At 50.2% G+C, this 17,512-nt stretch overlaps 6 protein-coding genes across 6 annotated transcripts; 2 read left to right on the forward strand and 4 right to left on the reverse strand.

The window, feature by feature from the left end:
* Positions 1-2,609: 2,609 nt before the first annotated feature.
* Positions 2,610-3,187, reverse strand: BDW47DRAFT_99112 (uncharacterized protein). Its single transcript, XM_024820817.1, has one exon. It carries the CDS (start codon positions 3,044-3,046, stop codon positions 2,858-2,860), a length of 189 nt encoding a protein of 62 aa, XP_024675475.1. The 5' UTR covers positions 3,047-3,187; the 3' UTR covers positions 2,610-2,857.
* A 1,698-nt stretch (positions 3,188-4,885) lies between these two features.
* Positions 4,886-6,486, reverse strand: BDW47DRAFT_55403 (phosphotransferase family protein). The gene is made up of 3 exons (XM_024819300.1): positions 6,221-6,486; positions 5,868-6,163; positions 4,886-5,807 (listed from the first exon to the last, which is right to left on the reverse strand). The coding sequence occupies exons 1-3, from the start codon at positions 6,317-6,319 to the stop codon at positions 5,108-5,110; spliced, it is 1,095 nt and encodes a 364-aa protein (XP_024675476.1). The 5' UTR covers positions 6,320-6,486; the 3' UTR covers positions 4,886-5,107.
* Positions 6,487-6,872: 386 nt separating this feature from the next.
* BDW47DRAFT_122511 (deoxyuridine 5'-triphosphate nucleotidohydrolase) lies at positions 6,873-7,647 on the forward strand (the record flags this gene model as incomplete). The annotated part of the gene is made up of 3 exons (XM_024815849.1): positions 6,873-7,224; positions 7,291-7,463; positions 7,561-7,647. The coding sequence occupies 3 exons, from the start codon at positions 6,873-6,875 to the stop codon at positions 7,645-7,647; spliced, it is 612 nt and encodes a 203-aa protein (XP_024675477.1).
* A 1,225-nt stretch (positions 7,648-8,872) lies between these two features.
* Positions 8,873-10,585, reverse strand: BDW47DRAFT_99116 (pyridoxal kinase). Its single transcript, XM_024820818.1, has 6 exons — positions 10,401-10,585; positions 10,322-10,332; positions 10,093-10,172; positions 9,818-10,030; positions 9,650-9,767; positions 8,873-9,548 (listed from the first exon to the last, which is right to left on the reverse strand). Exons 1-6 carry the CDS (start codon positions 10,452-10,454, stop codon positions 8,918-8,920), a joined length of 1,107 nt encoding a protein of 368 aa, XP_024675478.1. The 5' UTR covers positions 10,455-10,585; the 3' UTR covers positions 8,873-8,917.
* Positions 10,586-10,846: 261 nt separating this feature from the next.
* On the reverse strand, positions 10,847-14,129 carry BDW47DRAFT_99117 (uncharacterized protein). The gene has a single exon (XM_024820819.1). It carries the CDS (start codon positions 13,778-13,780, stop codon positions 11,081-11,083), a length of 2,700 nt encoding a protein of 899 aa, XP_024675479.1. The 5' UTR covers positions 13,781-14,129; the 3' UTR covers positions 10,847-11,080.
* A 1,476-nt stretch (positions 14,130-15,605) lies between these two features.
* BDW47DRAFT_99119 (uncharacterized protein) lies at positions 15,606-17,512 on the forward strand. The gene has a single exon (XM_024820820.1). The coding sequence runs from the start codon at positions 16,014-16,016 to the stop codon at positions 17,118-17,120; it is 1,107 nt and encodes a 368-aa protein (XP_024675480.1). The 5' UTR covers positions 15,606-16,013; the 3' UTR covers positions 17,121-17,512.

Here is a 17,512-nt window from a genome sequence, read left to right on the forward strand (position 1 = left end):
TCCAAAAAAGGAGGCGGACCCAGCGGGAGAATATTGGAAAGAAAAAAATGGAAGGATGAGGAGAAAAGGGGGGTGAGGGGAAAGAAAAACAAAAGGCAAGAGCTGTACATGAATGGGGAGAGTGTTGCGAGCGAGTTCAGATACATACTGTTCCCTCACTGGATATTTCGCCTCAGCTGATGGCCCTGTTTTGGTGGCAAGTTTGATCCGAACTCCAAGAACCAGCAAAGCCTTCAGGGAGAGACTCCACCGGGGCGCGCTTCGCGGGCCAGAAAGCCAGGCCTTTATCCAAGGAACATCAAGATCATCCCCCACCTTCCCACCCCCCTTTTTTTGAGGGCAGTGCAAGATGTAGGGGCGCGACAGACGTAAAAGGGTAAGAAACAGAGGATTGGGAATAAACCAAGTGTTGATAGAAAAAAGCCATGTAACCAGGAAAGCAAAGGAGGGGGGGAAAGGCCCATCAAAAAGAGAAAATCGAACAAGGAGATTAAGCTCACCGAGTGAAGGTTCTCCAGGAACGGAGGACACGGCAGGAACCAGTCACACTGGCGGGTCTCAGATGAGGCTCAATCGGAGACTATTTGCACGTCACAATCGAGAAGCGGAAGCAACATGCCATGCGCATGAAGAAACTGCCACAAAACCGAGGAAGCGCCCAAGCGAAGGACAATTTTTACCACAGCCCACGGACAGACGGAGATCAATTAATGATGCGATGTTTCCGATCGTGAGAGAAGTGGAGGGGGAAAGAACAACGAGGTCATCCACACCATAATCTCCTGACCGGTGTAGAAGAGGAGAGAAAAGAGTTGCAGTGGATGAGAGGAATCTCGAGGATAGTGGTAGTAATAGCAATGGCGATAAAAACCAGTAGTTGTTGTAATAGTCGCAGTCGTAGTAGTAGTAGAAGAAGGAGTAGTAGTAGTAGTAGTAGTAATCACAGGAACCACGATGGCAAGAATCGGGGCTAAATCGACCAGGTCGCCGATGAGGCTACCTTAGTTCGTCTGAAACGGAGGGTAAAGAAGTGCTTGGCAAGGGAAAATCAGAAACAAAAAATAAAATCCTACAAAGTGGGAGAGTTGGAGGGGAAATCCAAAGCACATCGAGGGGAAGCGAAGAAAAGGTTGTTGAGATGGGAAGCGGTCAAGCGTCACTCTAAAACAGTCACGGCAGAATGGAAGTTATGGATTGTCTGGAGATTGGAGATTGGAGGAGATCGATGGATGACTGGGATAGGCAGAACAGAAATAATGACCAGGTCAGAACCTCGTTGGGAGGTAGAGAGGTAGAGGTCAGAAGGAATGTTTCTCCAAGACGACCTATGAATTCGAAAGATCCACTTTGAAGGTGGAGAAAGAAGTTGAACCAGCCAGCAGGCAGGCAAGTTTGTTCTGGTTGGTCTTTTGGTCAGGGCCAACTTGACTTGGCTGTTTTTTCCTTGTTCTGTCCTATTATCTGAGAAAAATAATTCCTTTCTTTTTTGTTGATGATTTATTTGTTGATTGATTGATGGATTGATTGATTGATCTTTTCTTTTCTTTTCTTTTTTTTTTTTTTTTTTTTTTTCTCCCGGATGACCTCTGTTATCTCTTTAGAGGGAAAAAAAAAAACCCCCCCTACTGATCAGAAGAGAGACCAGGTCTGGAAGCTGACTCCAGACGCCACGGCAGCAAACAAAGTGGGGGTAGACACAGAGTCTAGTCGGGTTTATACCGCCCAGCTGATGTCGCAACAACACGTCGTCGCAATACCGATCACCTGGGTGCCTTAGGTATCTTTCAAAGAGTAAAGTAGAGAAAAAGCAAGGATAAGTCCAACCGATCGAATAAATGTCCTAATTTCCTGGTTTAAGAAGAAGAAGATGACGATGATTAGTATGGTGGCCACGTCCACGAGGTCGAGCCAGCCGCAGTCCGAGACCCGGCACTAAACCCAAACGGAGCCTCCACGTCCCGCCTCGGCGCGGCATGAGGCTCTCGTCTGTCCCGTCGGTCATTGGCGGATGCACGGGGGCAAAACGAGGAGGCTGAATTGTTCCTCTGCATCGGATGGTGGAACATATTATCTTATCTGCCTATCTTTCTTTCTTTCTTTTCATGCACTTGTAAATATATTTATGCCACACCGATATGTTCTATAATATGGATCTATATACCTCATCTATCATTTATCTATAATATTAATCTACGATTGATCTAGGAAATAGAGAATATATATGTCCACATTGTCCAGTGAAGATCAGCTCATGATTAGTAACCAAGGTACTTCCACCGCCTTCCCCTCCCTCGTGACTTTGACCGCCACAAACAAGAGCCTTGCTGGCGCTATCAACTTAATGATTATAGACTTCGAGCCTGGCGTAGACGGACCCCGTCCGGACTGCCTTCCGATCCTGAATCAGCCGGACCGGGTGCAGGAGAGAAAATAATAAAACAAAAAATCATCGAAAATAATTGACTTGGCAGACTGCAAAGTACTGAAGACACGGTATAAGAGGGAATGGTGAATGAGCCTATTTGATTTTAAATTTTCAATCTATGTGTTTTTTTTTTTTTTTTTTTTTTTCTCTTTTCCTCTATACTTTTTGATTTTGTTTTCCCTTTATTGTCCTAATCCCCTCTGACTATTGATTAAATATTGATCCTACAATCAATCACTTCCCTACGGTTGCTATTTCCGGGCTTGGCAACCGTCGTGGTGTTTGGTCCAGTTTCCTGGAGTGGATACTAGGTCGACAAGTCGGTCGAAGATAATTAACTACCTAGTTGAGAGTAGGAGATGTGAAATATCTCCCGCGTTTTACTTCCGTCTAGAAAAAAAAGAAAAGAAAGAAAGAGAAGAAGGAAGGGAGCTAGGTAGGGAGGAAAGGAGAAATCAAGACAAGCCTGACGATTGTGATTGCAACCAAGCAGGACACTTCCAAACCAACCAGAACGAATCGGATGCGTTCAGGAGGGGGCCACACTGCCTGAAGAATGGCATTTGAGTCGTTTTCGTTGGAGCCGCCCGCCGCTCGATACCGTGGACCAGTCAACCGCATAGTTTTGTGAGCAGAAGGTTTGGCTAGGTCGGTGGGGAAGAGGATTGGGGAGGGAATTGGAAGGGAACTGGGGAGGGAATTGGGGCAGAAAATGAATGAGGTGGGGGGGCGAAGATGAGGTGAAAGGACACTAAGAGGAGGGGAAAGGAGGGGGGGCGAGCCGATCCATCCGGGATTACTTACTGGGCTATGGCCTAGTCATGGCCCAGTGCGACAGATTTGCCGTGAGGGAGTCAATCAATCATAATCTGCAGGAAATGGAGAGAGTATGACTGGAGGAAGTCTATCAAGTGACAGGATACGATCAGGTTGAGAAGATCAACGATGGGGCAAGACAAGGCAAGGTCCACGTTCTCTTCTGTTGTTGGAGAATCAACCGCGCTCTGGAGCATGAGCCACATCAATCTCACTATAAGATCCTTATATAGCGGATCTTGGATTGCACTATTAGTATCTAGCATCATACCTACCTAGGTAGGATGATAGGTTAACATAGTACGATACGATAGTAGGTAGCTACGAACAACCCCAGGTATAATTGGCCCTACTATCCTACTACCTAATTAGGCAGCAGACTAGCACAAACTGGACGATGGAATTATGTCTGACCATCATGGTATCATATCACGATCCCTGTTGAGGTGAACGGGCGACATCATCGCCATCATCGCCCTCCGAAAGCACCCCAGCCTCTTCCCCCTCCCGCATCCTTCCACGCTACATATAGTAACGGGAGCGACGATCACTCCACCCTGGAGGACTAACTGCAGGGTTTCTTCAGATCGGTTACCAGCCTCATGTCGACAATCTCTCTACCCTTACCTAGTATCATCTACATAGCACTTACTAACTTGGACTAGTCATGCCATCTGATTCAAATACTGGATCGACACAGTCCACTAATATCAACACTAACACTGACCACTGATTGACACTGACTGCCCAACAAGACTGGAATAGCCTACCTAAACAACATGCGGCGCAAGCCACAACCAACGGGCATGCCACGGAACCCGGCGTGATCATCTCCTTCCATCGGAGGTCCAGGTAGACATACATTTACATACATATCTCCCTACCTACCCAGGCAAATATCATGTAAGTGCTCGGATCATCATGTCCATGTGTACGGAATACTCGATTAGGAAATAGGATAAGCAGACGAGAGTGCCAATCAGGGACATCATAGAACAAAGGAATATCTTCCACCACCAGACTAGAATAAACCCAAAGGGTTGAAAAAGTAAAAAAAAAAAGAAGGATCACACAGCTCATGGGAGCCGCACCCAATAATACCTACTTACTCCCCTACTTCCCTACTAGACTACCGTGGTCCAAGCGTGGGGCTTAGTAGATGCGCTGTTGCTGACATGCATTTGACCTAGTCCCACTCGTTGGGGCTTACGGAGGAAAGTATGTAGGTTGGTAGGAGGTAAGGTAGGTTTGAGTTAGGTCTAATCAATATCTGCTCATACAAGCACGGCGTGAGAAGACACCAAGAAGGAATTGTAATAGAGTAAGTCGGGTGTTTCCTGGCTTGGCGCATATACGAGGTGAAGGAAGGACGGGTTTGGATTTAGGTTGGTGGAGTGCTGACGCTGCTGATGGATGGATGTCTGTCCACCCAGTATTCATCCTGGCGAGTGGGGATTGCGGGATGTTGACAACTGGCAAGAGGGGTGTGGGATTACCCTGACGTGCAGATTGGAGTTGCACTGCAGTTGGATGGGTGTAATATTTGGGATTGAGTATTGATGATGAGTATGATGGTGATGGTGGTGATGATGATGATGATGACTATGCAGTGAGGTGGGTGGAATGACCATGGATTGGACATGCAGCTGGTCTTCGCTATTCAATAAAACTGCATACACAAACATCTAGATACAGGTCTAAGATGATCACCGTAGACTATCCCCTCTAAAATATCCTAGCTAGAATACCGTCGGGCCGCCGATTCTTGCTTACCATGCATATACGGGTGACGTGCCTTGCTCCACAAAAGAGGAGGTTCTGTTTGATCACCAAAAGGCCCAGGCACGACTGGAATGTCTCTTTTTTCTAGAGCTTGCCCTTCTGGCGCACTGCCGCCTGAGCCTGCTTGACGCGCTCCCAAGCTCCCAACGCAAACGGGGTCGTCTTCTGCGCATACTCGGCCGCCCGCGCACTGCTGGCCTGTCTCAGCGCATGCCGGGCCTTGATCCCCTGCATGATGACCGAACTCCGCCATTGGAAGAAGGCATCCCCCCAGATGATGTCCGGCACGGGGTTCCAGCCGGCCACTTGGCCATACAGCCGCAAACAGTCGTCCCGCGTCGGCAGGCCCGGCGTCACGCCCGGCTGGAAATTCGCGACCGTGTGGTCCGTTCCGTCCAGGAAGTAAGGACTGGTCAGGTTGCAGACGTCCGACAGCGGATGCCCAACCGTCGCCATCTCCCAGTCCAAGATGCCAATGACGCGCGGTTCGGTCTTGTGGAACACCATGTTGTCGATTTTGTAGTCGCCGTGCACCAGCGTGCCTCGGTCTTGCGGTTGCGTCGCCTTGTTGGCGAAGAACCGCACCATCTCTGCAAAGTGCGGCAGCTCGCCCACGGGCTCCTTGCTTTCTACGTCCACAGCCTGCGACTGTGCCTTGGACACCGCTGTAAAGGTGGCGATCTGGCGATCGTAGAACCCGGACGGCTTTCCGAATCCCTCCAGTCCGACGGATTGAGGCACAACCCGGTGGAATTTGGCGAGCGTCCGCACGGCGTCTTCCCACCTGTAAGGACGTCAGTCATGGCCCCCCTAACTTGACACACAATGAGGATAAGGGACATACAGCGCCTTTCTCTCCTCGGGCCCAACCTCAGGCATGGCCGGGTCGATGAATATCCGCCCGTCCAGGAACTCCATGATATAGAAGGGGGTGCCGACGACGCTGGAATCCTCGCACAGACAGTACGTCTTGGGCACGGGGACGTCGGTCTGCCCCAGTGCATGGATGATCTTGTATTCGCGCTCCACCTTGTGGGCCGTCTTCGACAGGAGCTTTCCGGGGGGCTTCTTCCGCAGCACGTAACGCTGGCCGTCGACGGTGGTGAGCAGATAGGTGGGGTTTGATTGGCCAAAGCCAAACTAGACGTCAGTCAATTACATATTGTCGTGGAGTACAGAGGCTGAAGGTATACACACCTGCTTCACCTGCAGGGGAGTCTTGATCTCGGGCACATTGCGATCGAGATAGCGCTCCAAGGACGGGATGTCAATGGGCTGGCGCACTGCTCCAGCCATGGTCGCGAGGATAATTACCGACCGTACGGGTCAATGTAACTTTGGATATATACTGTGTATGGGAAGCACACGATCACAGACCAGCTGGGACCAGTGCTCGAGGGGCTCGTAATAAGGGACCGAAGAGGCACTCTTTCTAATCGTCGCAGCCGTACCCGGACCGAGGCAAAACAGCCGTGTTTGATTGGCACCGGCTGCGGGGACTTGTTAGTGCCTCAAAGGACGGGTGTGGACCTTTCAGCTGAAGTTGATCGGTCATAATTACTCATCCGATTATGTACAGCGACTGTGCAAAATAGACAAATAGTTCAAACAAGCTAAACAAATCAAACAGGAAAACCACTTAACGCGGGACGCGTCTCACCGCCAGACGCGTCTCATCAAGAACTTCACCGATTGGAAGCAAAAGAACAACAGAGTAAGGGCCCTGTCCATGCAGCAACACTTCATACACCGCATATCCCGAGCCCTCTTCTCATCCAAACCCCATCATCTTTTTTCATCCTCCATCCGCCCATCCCTCACCTCCTCCCCAAGCCAAACAAGAAGTATCATGACCAAGGAGACCACGCCCCCACCTCCCGCCGCCGCCGCCACCCAACAAGCCGCCGCCCCCCACGAGCCTCCCTCCCTCCCCAACTCCCCCCTCGCCAAACGCACCAAGACCAACACCACCCAGGAAGAAGAACAGACCCAATCCGCCACAATGACCAAAGACCTCTCCACCTCGCAGGCCCCGCCTCCCCTGCTCGTCAAGAAGCTCAATGACAAGGCCCGCGCCCCCACGCGCGGCTCTGCCTTCGCTGCCGGCTACGATGTTTACAGCGCTAAGGAGACTGTCATCCCGGCCAAGGGCAAGGCGTTGGTAGATACGGGTATTGCCATTGCTGTTCCGGCTGGGACTTGTATGTTTCCTTCTATATATTTGAAGTCATTGGAATACTTAAGGAATATACTAATTAATCAAACAGACGGCCGCATCGCCCCCCGCAGCGGCCTCGCGTCGAAACACTTCATCGACACGGGCGCGGGCGTTATCGACGCTGACTACCGCGGTGAAGTCAAGGTGCTGCTGTTTAACTTTTCTGAGGTCGATTTCACGGTTCAGGAGGGGGATCGCGTTGCTCAGTTGATTGTGGAGCGGGTGAGTTTTCTCTTTTATTATTTCTCATATTACATACATATATACATATATGTATGTATATATATTATATATGATACTAACAATCTTACCTATACAGATCTACACCCCCGAGGTCACAGTCGTCGAAGAGCTGGAAGAGAGTGTGCGCGGCGCGGGCGGTTTCGGGAGTACCGGTACTAACTAAGTAGCACCTAGTGCAGGTGTCTTACTACTTAGGCTTGGTTATATCAACGAGAAATATGAAAACAATATGGTTAGATAAAATGAACAATCATGAGCTGTTATACAGCAGGATAGTACTGGTTACCATGGTGGTTATTCAACCATCTCTTGAACCCATTCTCCGGTGTATATAGACGGATGCTAGATATCATGATGACAGACTACCGTGGAGCACTCTTCAGGTTTTTACATCGGTTTCAATAGTCTCGGATATGCTATGCTTATGTATGCTATAGTTAATTTTATACTTCATAATAGATTCTACTAGCCTCGCCTCAAACATCCATTCCATCCAAAAGCAAGCTAAAAAACCCAACAATTCACCCCCGACGAATCCCCAACACCATAATCAACCCACTCCGCGCAGAATACTTCTCCCCACTAACATCCCCCGGCAACAGATGCCCATCCCCATTCGCAACCAGCGCCTCAGCAAGCGTACACTTCCCCACCTCCGCAAACCCCAGCCCCCGATACAAGCTGACCGTAGCATGGTTCTCAGGCTTCACCATCAACCGTACCAGAACCTCCCGCGGATAGTCTTTGGAAGAAGGAAGGCAATTCAGCGCCTCCTGGCACAGTTTCTTCCCTAGCCCCCGCCCGCGATGCTCGGGGAGCGTGAACAGGCTGAGCATTTGCCATAGTTCTTCGCCGGTGGGGTTCTGTTGTCCCGATTCGGGGGGGAGGGCGAAGTCTGAGGGTTATTTATGAGTTATATCACGAGAGTCATGGATGTTTGGCGAGCGGAATCGCGGGGGTTGTCCGATACTTGAGTTGAATGACGGCGATCTTGATGCGCTTTGCCGGGATTGGTTCAGCGGTGTGCCGAGGGTAAGGTGGAGTTTCTAATTACTGGAGACGATGGAATCAAAAATAGAAAAAGTGTCCATTATAACTACTAGGTGGGGCGGATTTCGCTCTTAAGGCGTTATCCCTTCCTTTATAGGACAAAATTCTTATCTGGCAAGAGACGATTTCATCTGCTTTCTCACGCTATTATCAATTTCCCAGGATATCACGACGTAACTATCACTGCGCTGAGTTAGGTTTATAAACAATAGTTCACTGTCTAATCTTATTATTTGATACTTCCCTTACAGGGATGAGTCAAAAGCCATCAAAGGCACATGTGTATATGTATATATCTGTTGAAATAATCTATTCGTATCATGACATCGGTATAATGCGTCTAATGCTAGTCTTTAATCTTTTATACTTTCAGTGTATGTGCTCTACCGAGGTAGATCCTCCTCCTTCCACTCCTGCGGGTGAAACTCCACCGTAGGCTCACGGAGGAACCGCGCATTCCGCACCACGCGCACCTCCGCGGCTTTCGTCTGGCGGAGATGGAGGCGCTTCTGGGCGTCTACCTGAGCGAGGGCATCGTCGTCCGGGGCGGTCGGCGTGGCGGCTAGCTCCGCATTGCGCGCCTCCATGGTCTTCTCCAGCACGTTGTGCATGCTGGCCAGGACCTTGACGGTCGACTGGGCCAGGGGGAGATCCGTTGCCTTGACGTCGTCGGGGGAGACCCAGGATCGCGTCGTTCGGAGAGTGGGTGAGGCGGCGAAGACGGCTTCACGGAGTCGCGCGACTGTCAGTGCGGCGAACATGTCGCCTGTGCCGCTGAAGTAGCAGTCTAGGGCGGGGACGTCCACGCGGAAGAGGCGCGGGGAGCCGTCGGAGCGGGTCGTGGATCCGATGACTGTGAGGGTGGTGGGTGAGGTAGTGGTGGATGGGTTGGTGGTGAGGTCGGATAGTTGCACGGAGGTGATGATGACGTGGGGGACATTGTAGGTCTTGTGGATTGCGCTGATGGCTTCGGCGAGGGTGCTGAGAGAGGTGATTTTGACTCCGGAGAGAACTCTGCATGGGTTAGTTGACCAGACACAGGATTGGATTGGGCCCCCATCCAACGCGAGAAAGAGACAAAGGAAAAAAGATAAGAGCAAAGAAGGGTCGCGTACTCGGCTTCAAATTGATTGGGTAGAATCAAGTCGGCATGATGGATGACCTTTTTGTAGGCGGGAACCACATCATCATTCACATATAGACGGCCCTGGTCTCCCATGACAGGGTCCAACACTAGGGGTTGTCAGAAAAAAAGGAAACACAAATTGGCGGTAGGACCTTACCCCAGAAGAACGATCCAGGGTTCTTCTCAGTCTTACGCTGGAGATCCATGCCAATAGCTCCGACCGCCTCCACGGCAGCGGCGCTGGGGGCGTACCCGGACAGCATGACATCGAAGTCGGTGAGATTGCTCTGGCGCATGCCTTCATAGATGGTAGTGATCTCATCCGCAGTGGCGCGCGTGCCCTTGAATTGCCGGTATCCGGTGTGGTTGCCTAGACTTCTGATCAGCTGGAGGATTCATTCGCGTCATCGATGGTGACTTCCGATGACTCACTGAAATGGACGGTGTTCAATGCGGCCACGTCGCAACCCAGTAGTTGCATGACCGCCGTAGCCATTTTGTTCCCGACATATCTAACACCAGAAAATTAGTCGCCATGGCCTGTTTAGATGGCGGTGGTAGGGATTTCAGCTCCCCCGATATCAAAATTGCGGGGGGGGGGGCACCCTCCGGGCCGTATGAGAGTTGCCTCTGGGTTAACAGAGTCAGAACATGAACATACCCATAGGCTACCTGTCATTTGGCCCGATTAGCATCATAGATATCACGCGTCGGTTAACGTTATTCCGTGGCATACTTACATGACTGGCAATCGCCAGGACCCTTGTCTCGGGGACCACAGGATCTGCGGACATGACGGAGGGGTTGATCTTGACACGCACGGGGAAAGGGCGGGGAAGAACAAGAATGAGCTCGAGGAATATCGACAGGTCTGTTAATTCAGGGTTTGATTTAATTGAGACAGACTGGATATGTCAGATCTGAATAGAAGTCATCCAGGCTGGTTAGTCAGGAAAGATCGATGTTGGCCAAATGCGATCAAGTTCGGCGCCGGTGGAGATGGAGCATTCGGGGGCCTTGATTGGCGGTGCCGGCCGGTCGGTCACATCCGTTCCATTCTTCTTTCTTCCATTTTAATCTTTATTTTTGGTCTTTGATTTTGATCTAGATTTTGATCTATAATATTTACCCTTTAACCTTTGATTCATGCTAAGTATTGTTGAATCTAGTAAAGCATTCTAGCTGTGGATTCTCTCTCATTGCGTTATTTTCTATGGATTGCATGTGACTAATTCATAAAAAGTGACCTGCTTGACCTACTGCGGACTAAGGACATATGTCTTGCCATGACTTGAATTACGGTGTTGCTGTGTGCGACTATTGGAAGAACATCTAAATGCAAGTGCAGTGGAGGGATCTAGGTCCCATACTCGGACAGCTTGTCATCCCAAATTCATCGCATTGACTAGCACTACTGAACTCATCTTGCCGCGGACGATGAGAGTCCGCTCCATTCAGCATCGGACAACGCAGGACGTTTGTCCCGGGGCTTCTGCAACAGCGACTTGATACTCGAGATTGATTGAACGTAGCGGCCAGTCTCCCTGAGGCTCAGCGTTATCGGATCATCTAGCTGCTTGCTATGACGCGCTTGCCAGATTCTCTTAATCGCAGCATCCACGTCATCTTCACTGTAAGCGGCAATTGCCATGGCGGCAGCGAGGTATTGTGACGGTTTTCGATAATATGGCCCTATCTTTCCATCATGGAAGATACCAGATTGTGCTACCTTGCGGGAATAATCTTGGAAGGTGGAGTATTCATACGCCCGAGATGTCTGGGCCTGAAACCAATCCTCGATATTGGGAATCCAGTACAGTCCCAGGATCTTGGCATACTGGTTGGCTCTCTTGTTCATTTGGAGCCGATTGATGAGCACGCGGCGCAGGCGCAGCTTCCCGCGGACGTCTAAGAGACCTTCGTAGTATTCGCGGATCGTTCGGAATACCACTTGGTGCTCAATCGTCTGATGCCCTGGGTTGGAACTAGAGTACTGCCGCATTAGGTACTTCAGAGACCAGGGGGAAAGCAGACCCCGGGCAGTCCTTCCGTAGCCACCGGTCGCTTCAGGGAAGTCTTCATCGACGACGAGGGGATAGCGCTCCTTCCAGGCAACGATCTCCGGATCGTCACCGTCGATGAAGCCTGCTTCAAACTTTTTCCTATCCCGCTTTGGGTGGGGATCAGAGGCCAACGCCGTGGGTAACTTGTCGTAGTTCTCTTTGTAGTGGTGCAGACTGTAGCCCGTCCTTTTCCAAAACTTTTCCTGCGATTCTGGGTCGCTAAAGACAGGGGAGGATCCGTAACCGTAGTCGATGTTAACTGGTAGACAGAGCCGGTGCATTTCTGCTACCAGGGCAGTCGTCAATTCCCGGTACTCGCGGGATGTGTCCTCATCCGGAGCAGGGGGAAGAAAGGGTGGTTCTTTCACGAGCTCGGAAATTGCGGCCGATGAAAATAGCCCGCCAGCGTGTCTCTGCGAATTCGACCATGCAAAACCGAATGGTTCCTGTTCCGTTTCTGCTGCTGCAAGGGTTGTCGCTGTCAAATTTTTGCCGCTGAAATCTGTGGTCTCAACCCAATGACCGGAAAAACACGATGTCATAAACATAGTCGTCCGGACGCTTGGGAATTCCGAGAGAATGGATGCGATATGGCTGGGTTTCAGGTACTTTTGTTCACAGTCGCCGTCGGTAAGCAGATCAACACCGAGGCATAAGCCACCGGCAGAATCATAATCGCCGTGTGAGAAAATCATGATAAGTACGTCATCTCCAAATTCTGCGGCATCGGCCATCGTATTCTTTAGTTGCTGCATGAAGAAGTCTCGCAGGTCGTCTCCTTTCGGTCCGATCGTAACCTTTGCCAGTACCTGAGGTAACAGGTTCTCATCGAGAACGACTTTTCGGGTTTCAAACGGATCCCCATGGATGAACCCAGACGCCCATTTTGTTCGCACGGGCTTCGTCACCTCTGGTTCATCGTCATCAATTACTTCTAGCGTCACCTTGTCTTCTTTGCCGTATTTTTGCAAAAGATAATCGGGAGACATCGAGGTGATCCATTTTTGGTCTTTACCCATGCCGTCGAGAACATGCAGCCACAAGTAGAAATCGGATACCATCCACCCGTCACCCAGGGATGGGCTTGCTGCCTTTGAGGCGCTCGAAGGTTCATCAACGCCCAGAACAGCAATGACGCGGGTTTGCGGTGTGACATTGGGAGCATTTTGTGTGTCGCGGGTGGGAATCACAGGATCAACCTTGAGCCGCTTGCTTGCGCATTCCGCGTGCGCCTTACAGGCTTTGCCAGCTTCGTCTATGCTCCCATGATGCGCTTCTAGCTCGCTTTTTGCGTGTGCACGATCAACCTTGTATTCTTTCATGAGCAGCCGGGTGAGATATTCAGTCTGAGCAGCCTGTAAACTATCCCCATATCCACTGTCGATGATATCCTGGACTTCTTGAAAGTATATTTCCTTCCATTCTCTCAACAAGGGCACGATGGCGCGGGTAATTCCTCGTCTCTCCACGATGTCATAGAGGCTGGCGGTATCACTGACCGCAATAATCTCCTGTGCGCAAATGTGCTCCACATTTTCCGGCTCAAGGAGCAGAAGGTATGCTTGCTGTGCGACTAAAGACGCTTGTTCCGAGACTTCGCGAGTCTCATGAGCACCATGTATCATGTCCGTAATGGATAGTGAAGACTGGAAACATCTGGCTGCTCGTGCTTGTGAACAGTTCAAGACAAACTGGAGAATGGCACGCTTCCCATCCTGCTCCGTAATCTTGGACTTTTGCATGAGACTCTCGAGCGCCTGCAGAATGTTGCCTGGCTTCTTGAGATTTGCAAGAGTCTGCTGGGCAGTTTCGCGGTCGATGTTGACAAGGCACTGGAGCCTAGCGAGACATTCCCACTGCCTGTCTCTGCCGTGATACATTCCCTCCGCCTTTGTTTTCAAAAAGATCATGTACATATCCTCATGTTCCGCAAGGTCACTTCTGAGAAGACTCCTGATAACCTTTTTGAGATCCTTTCTGGGTAGCTGAGTGAGCTCACCCGCCTGCTCTAGTAGGTCTTCAGGCACCTTCTCCTTCTCGAACGCCTTTCGCAGCATTGTTGTTATTTTGTCGTAAATCAGCGGACTGGCGTCTGAAAGTAAAATATTGGTGTTGCACTGTATGATGTAGGGGTTTCCAGGGTTGAAAGAGAGATGAAAAGAAGGATCAAGAGTAAAGTGAGAGATGGAGTGATGGCGAGGTGGAGCGAAGTGAGAGGTGGAGCAAAGTGAGAGATGGAGTAAATTGAGAGATGGAGCAAAGTGAGGGATGGAGTAAAGTAAGAGATGGAGTAAAGTAAGAGATGGAGTGATGGCGAGGTGGAGCGAAGTGAGAGGTGGAGCAAAGTGAAAGATGGAGTAAAGTGAGAGATGGAGCAAAGTGAGGGATGGAGTAAAGTAAGAGATGAGTGATATAGATCCATGAGAGTCCCGACATGCCTAAAAGGTAAGGCAAAAATCATGTCATGATGAGGCAAACATGTACTTATTCTTACAAAAGCTTGAATATGCTTTCCATTGAATAGCCAAATAGCTTCTTGCTACTCTCCTTCCATTCTAACAATCTGGACTAGCTAACATAACGGAGTAGCTCAATCTAGCTGATCGTTTGTATCCTCAAGCTGATCAAAGATGTATATATGATCGGCAGGTCTGGGCCCACGTCGACCTCATTGAGAGCCTTGGGGCCTGGGAGCCTGAAAGATGTAAACCTGACAGCCTCAGTCATCAGTCTACGGAGAGATTCTCCGGCCGAAGCCGAATGAAAATCGATACACCTTTATACTCTGTAACAACAATTGAGCGACCGATCAAACTTATGGTTCAATGTTCTGAAACATAAACAGGCATTCAATATGCAGGCCAATGATGAATCCATCGTGGCTGTCCCCCTGATCAATCAATGATCAGCCTAGTATTCAAGGCCACATGAGGGTAAGATCACTTGCTGCCATCGTCAAGATCCCAACAGTTTGTGCAACACCACCTCGATTGTTCTATCCAATACGGAATGGAATGTCGGAACTGGGACTTTTGCCTCCCACGGTCTCTGGGTGGGTCCCGGCCGAGTCTAGTGTCCGGTCCAGACCGCCGTTCGTCTTGGCTGTCAAAACATTTGATCGACTATTGAGGAGACAACCACGATGATCACCGGTCCTGCTGCAGTTGGGATCACGAGAATGTCCCCAGCCCGGTCGGCTCCAGGCATCCTCCAAATCCCTTCGAGGATGACTATTGGGAGTCTGAACAGCCTCTCAACCCGGTTCCATCCCCAATTGACCCAGGAATCCACCTCATGATCGATATGAAGGCCGATAGTTTCTCCGACGCTCTGGGAGGCTCATTCTCCCACGGGGTGTATCGCATCCGTCATCTCGATCAAAATGTTTCTTTCCCTTTGTATCTCTGGGATGGTCCCTGGAGTACGAGAATTGCTCCCTGATGAGCTTGATCCTTGAGAGAAGCGACACCAGAGGATAGCCTGAGACCCACCAAAACAGGGTCGGATAGACCAGGGTGTTTGCGCACTGGTCCACGGTCTCTCGGGTGACTTCCTGTCGTGCAACCCGGAGTCCGCCATCCCAACACGCAGCCCTGTTTTGCTTGCTAGGGAAGTCATGTAATCAGGGACGAGTGTTGGAAAGCAGACTTTTCCATCTCGTGGGGACCCCTGAGTCAGGCTGTCAAAGGAAATAATTTCCCGGACTGCATTGATGGAGATGATTAGTCGAACTAGGCGAATCAAATGAGTCGAGGATTAATTAAAATACCTCCAGTCACGGGCAGTGACCTTGGGTCCCTACAGTAGCGGAGCCCTGGTCTGTAGTCTGTAGTCTGGACTGTTGTCGATGTATCATTCAGTTAATGTTATTATTATAATACTTGGGGTTCTTAGGTAGTTGCCTACTAATTCTTTCTTTTTTCTCTTCGCCGGGCTGACACTCTTCTCATCTCCTCACCACCAAACGGTGCGCTCGTTTTCTTTCATGGATGCAAGGGTTTATTTCTTTTTCCTTTCTATCTAAATGATATTCTCTCGTTGTCATCAGTGATTAAATCTCTCTTAATTGTCCTCCCCCCTCCCCTATAATAGTTGTCACATCGGACGGGACGCTGGTGCAATGTCTCAATAGCCAAACCCCCCTCCTTCCTCTTGCGTTCTTTGTTAGTCCCGGTCTTTCATTTCGGACGTCATCCTCTCCGTTGGAATCGCTTCATTCTCTCGTCATTCATTCACCCATCATCCGTCGTGTAGATCGCTGGCGCCCAATTCCGACCGTGGCGCGCCAATATGCACTGTCAGGCTCCTCAGCGAATTGCGTCCCGCTTCTCCCTGTACCTGTTGGCGACCATCGCGATAACATCTGTCGCAGCATCGGCGCTGCCTTCAGACGCTCAATCGGACCCGTCACCTTTCCAGGGTGGAGAGATCGTCGGTGTTGATCAACAAGACCGATCCGATGGAGCTCCACCACAAGATCAGGCACCGTGGGAGCATCTGATCGCCCACGAGGGGAATCGGGGAAAGCAGGACTCGGACAAAGAGGGCGCGCACCAATCGCATTCGGACGCATCAGAGGAAGAAATTGGCGAATACGACCTGTCCCTATCGGGTCTGACACGGCGATCCCCCATCGACACATCCACCATCGACTCGGTTCCCCTACCGTTCGATACCAGCATCCTCAAGAATTTCACTGTCGCAAGTTGCCCCAAGTTCTTCAAAAAATTCCTCAACGATAAGTCCATCAATGACTGCCATGGCATCTCCCTACTCCTGCACGACTCCACCTCTTTCTTTCACACACTCTCTTCGGCGCCCGCCACCTCCCGGATTTTGGATCAGTCCTGTAACGCGGACGTCAAAAAATGTTCCACCACCATGCGCAAAATGGCCAAGGATCTGATCAAAGATGACCACTGCGGGAAGGACTACCGAAACGGCAACCCGAACATCGTCAATGCATACACCGACCTGATCATCTACGAGCCCGTCTATCGCGCAAGCTGCCTCAAGAACCCGGACACGAAGGACTACTGTTTCGTCGACGCTGTCAAAAACCGATCCAACGCGGCCAACTACGATATTTACTCCCTGCCATACGGCGTCTCTCTTCTCAAAGACCCTTATCCAGACTGTAACGAATGCGTGCAGGCCTCTCTCGATATTTTCGGCCGGTGGGCAGAGGTCGATGGCCAACCCCTCACGCGATCGTATCTGCAATCGGCCAAAAACATGAACGAAAAATGCGGCGCGAAATTCTCTAACACGAACATCACGGCCGGCAGCGCTAAGATGACCTCTGGGGCGTGGGAGACCGTCGGTCGGCCTGACGTGGCTCTGGTGAGCTGCTTCATGGCACTCTGTCTTGGTGTCGCCTTCATGGGCATGGTGTAGATTTTCCTTTCCCTTAGCTGGATCCATCCTGGTTCGATCCTGTCCATTTCAACAAGAAAGAGATCGAAGAGGAGCACTCGCTTCCGTCCGGTCTCGCCAGCTGTCTTTACTATCAGTTCACCTTGCATGAATACAGTTCTGACACGAAGTTTTTTTTCGGCTCCTTTCGGATTATGGTGGTAGATATGACAGCGATTGCTTCTTCTTCTTCTTTTTTTCTTCATTAACTTTTCTTCTTCTGTTTATTTTTACTGTTCACTTTTTCTCTGATGGATATAAGATCTTAGCATGTTTGACTTGATTAGCAGATACAGCGACATCGCATTCTATTTCATTTAATACCACCACTTTTTTCTTTCACATTACCAAATATTTCCAATCCAACTATCCAT

Source organism: Aspergillus candidus, assembly GCF_002847045.1.
Source record: "Aspergillus candidus strain CBS 102.13 unplaced genomic scaffold BDW47scaffold_4, whole genome shotgun sequence".
Taxonomy (NCBI): Eukaryota; Fungi; Ascomycota; class Eurotiomycetes; order Eurotiales; family Aspergillaceae; genus Aspergillus; species Aspergillus candidus.

What these genes read in the sequence shown, in the direction of transcription:
- BDW47DRAFT_55403 (XM_024819300.1), bottom strand. Translation starts at nt 6,319, where the DNA reads ATGGCTGGAGCAGTGCGCCAGCCCATTGACATCCCGTCCTTGGAGCGC. An exon ending in CTCCCCTGCAGGTGAAGCAG is followed by an intron (nt 6,164 to 6,220) that starts GTGTGTATACCT and finishes ACTGACGTCTAG; the next exon opens with TTTGGCTTTGGCCAATCAAA. An exon ending in CCCGAGGAGAGAAAGGCGCT is followed by an intron (nt 5,808 to 5,867) that starts GTATGTCCCTTA and finishes ACGTCCTTACAG; the next exon opens with GTGGGAAGACGCCGTGCGGA.
- BDW47DRAFT_99116 (XM_024820818.1), bottom strand. Translation starts at nt 10,454, where the DNA reads ATGTCCGCAGATCCTGTGGTCCCCGAGACAAGGGTCCTGGCGATTGCC. An exon ending in CCCTGGATCGTTCTTCTGGG is followed by an intron (nt 9,768 to 9,817) that starts GTAAGGTCCTAC and finishes GACAACCCCTAG; the next exon opens with TGTTGGACCCTGTCATGGGA. An exon ending in CCCAATCAATTTGAAGCCGA is followed by an intron (nt 9,549 to 9,649) that starts GTACGCGACCCT and finishes TAACCCATGCAG; the next exon opens with AGTTCTCTCCGGAGTCAAAA.
- BDW47DRAFT_99117 (XM_024820819.1), bottom strand. Translation starts at nt 13,780, where the DNA reads ATGCTGCGAAAGGCGTTCGAGAAGGAGAAGGTGCCTGAAGACCTACTA.
- BDW47DRAFT_99119 (XM_024820820.1), top strand. Translation starts at nt 16,014, where the DNA reads ATGCACTGTCAGGCTCCTCAGCGAATTGCGTCCCGCTTCTCCCTGTAC.
- BDW47DRAFT_99112 (XM_024820817.1), bottom strand. Translation starts at nt 3,046, where the DNA reads ATGCGGTTGACTGGTCCACGGTATCGAGCGGCGGGCGGCTCCAACGAA.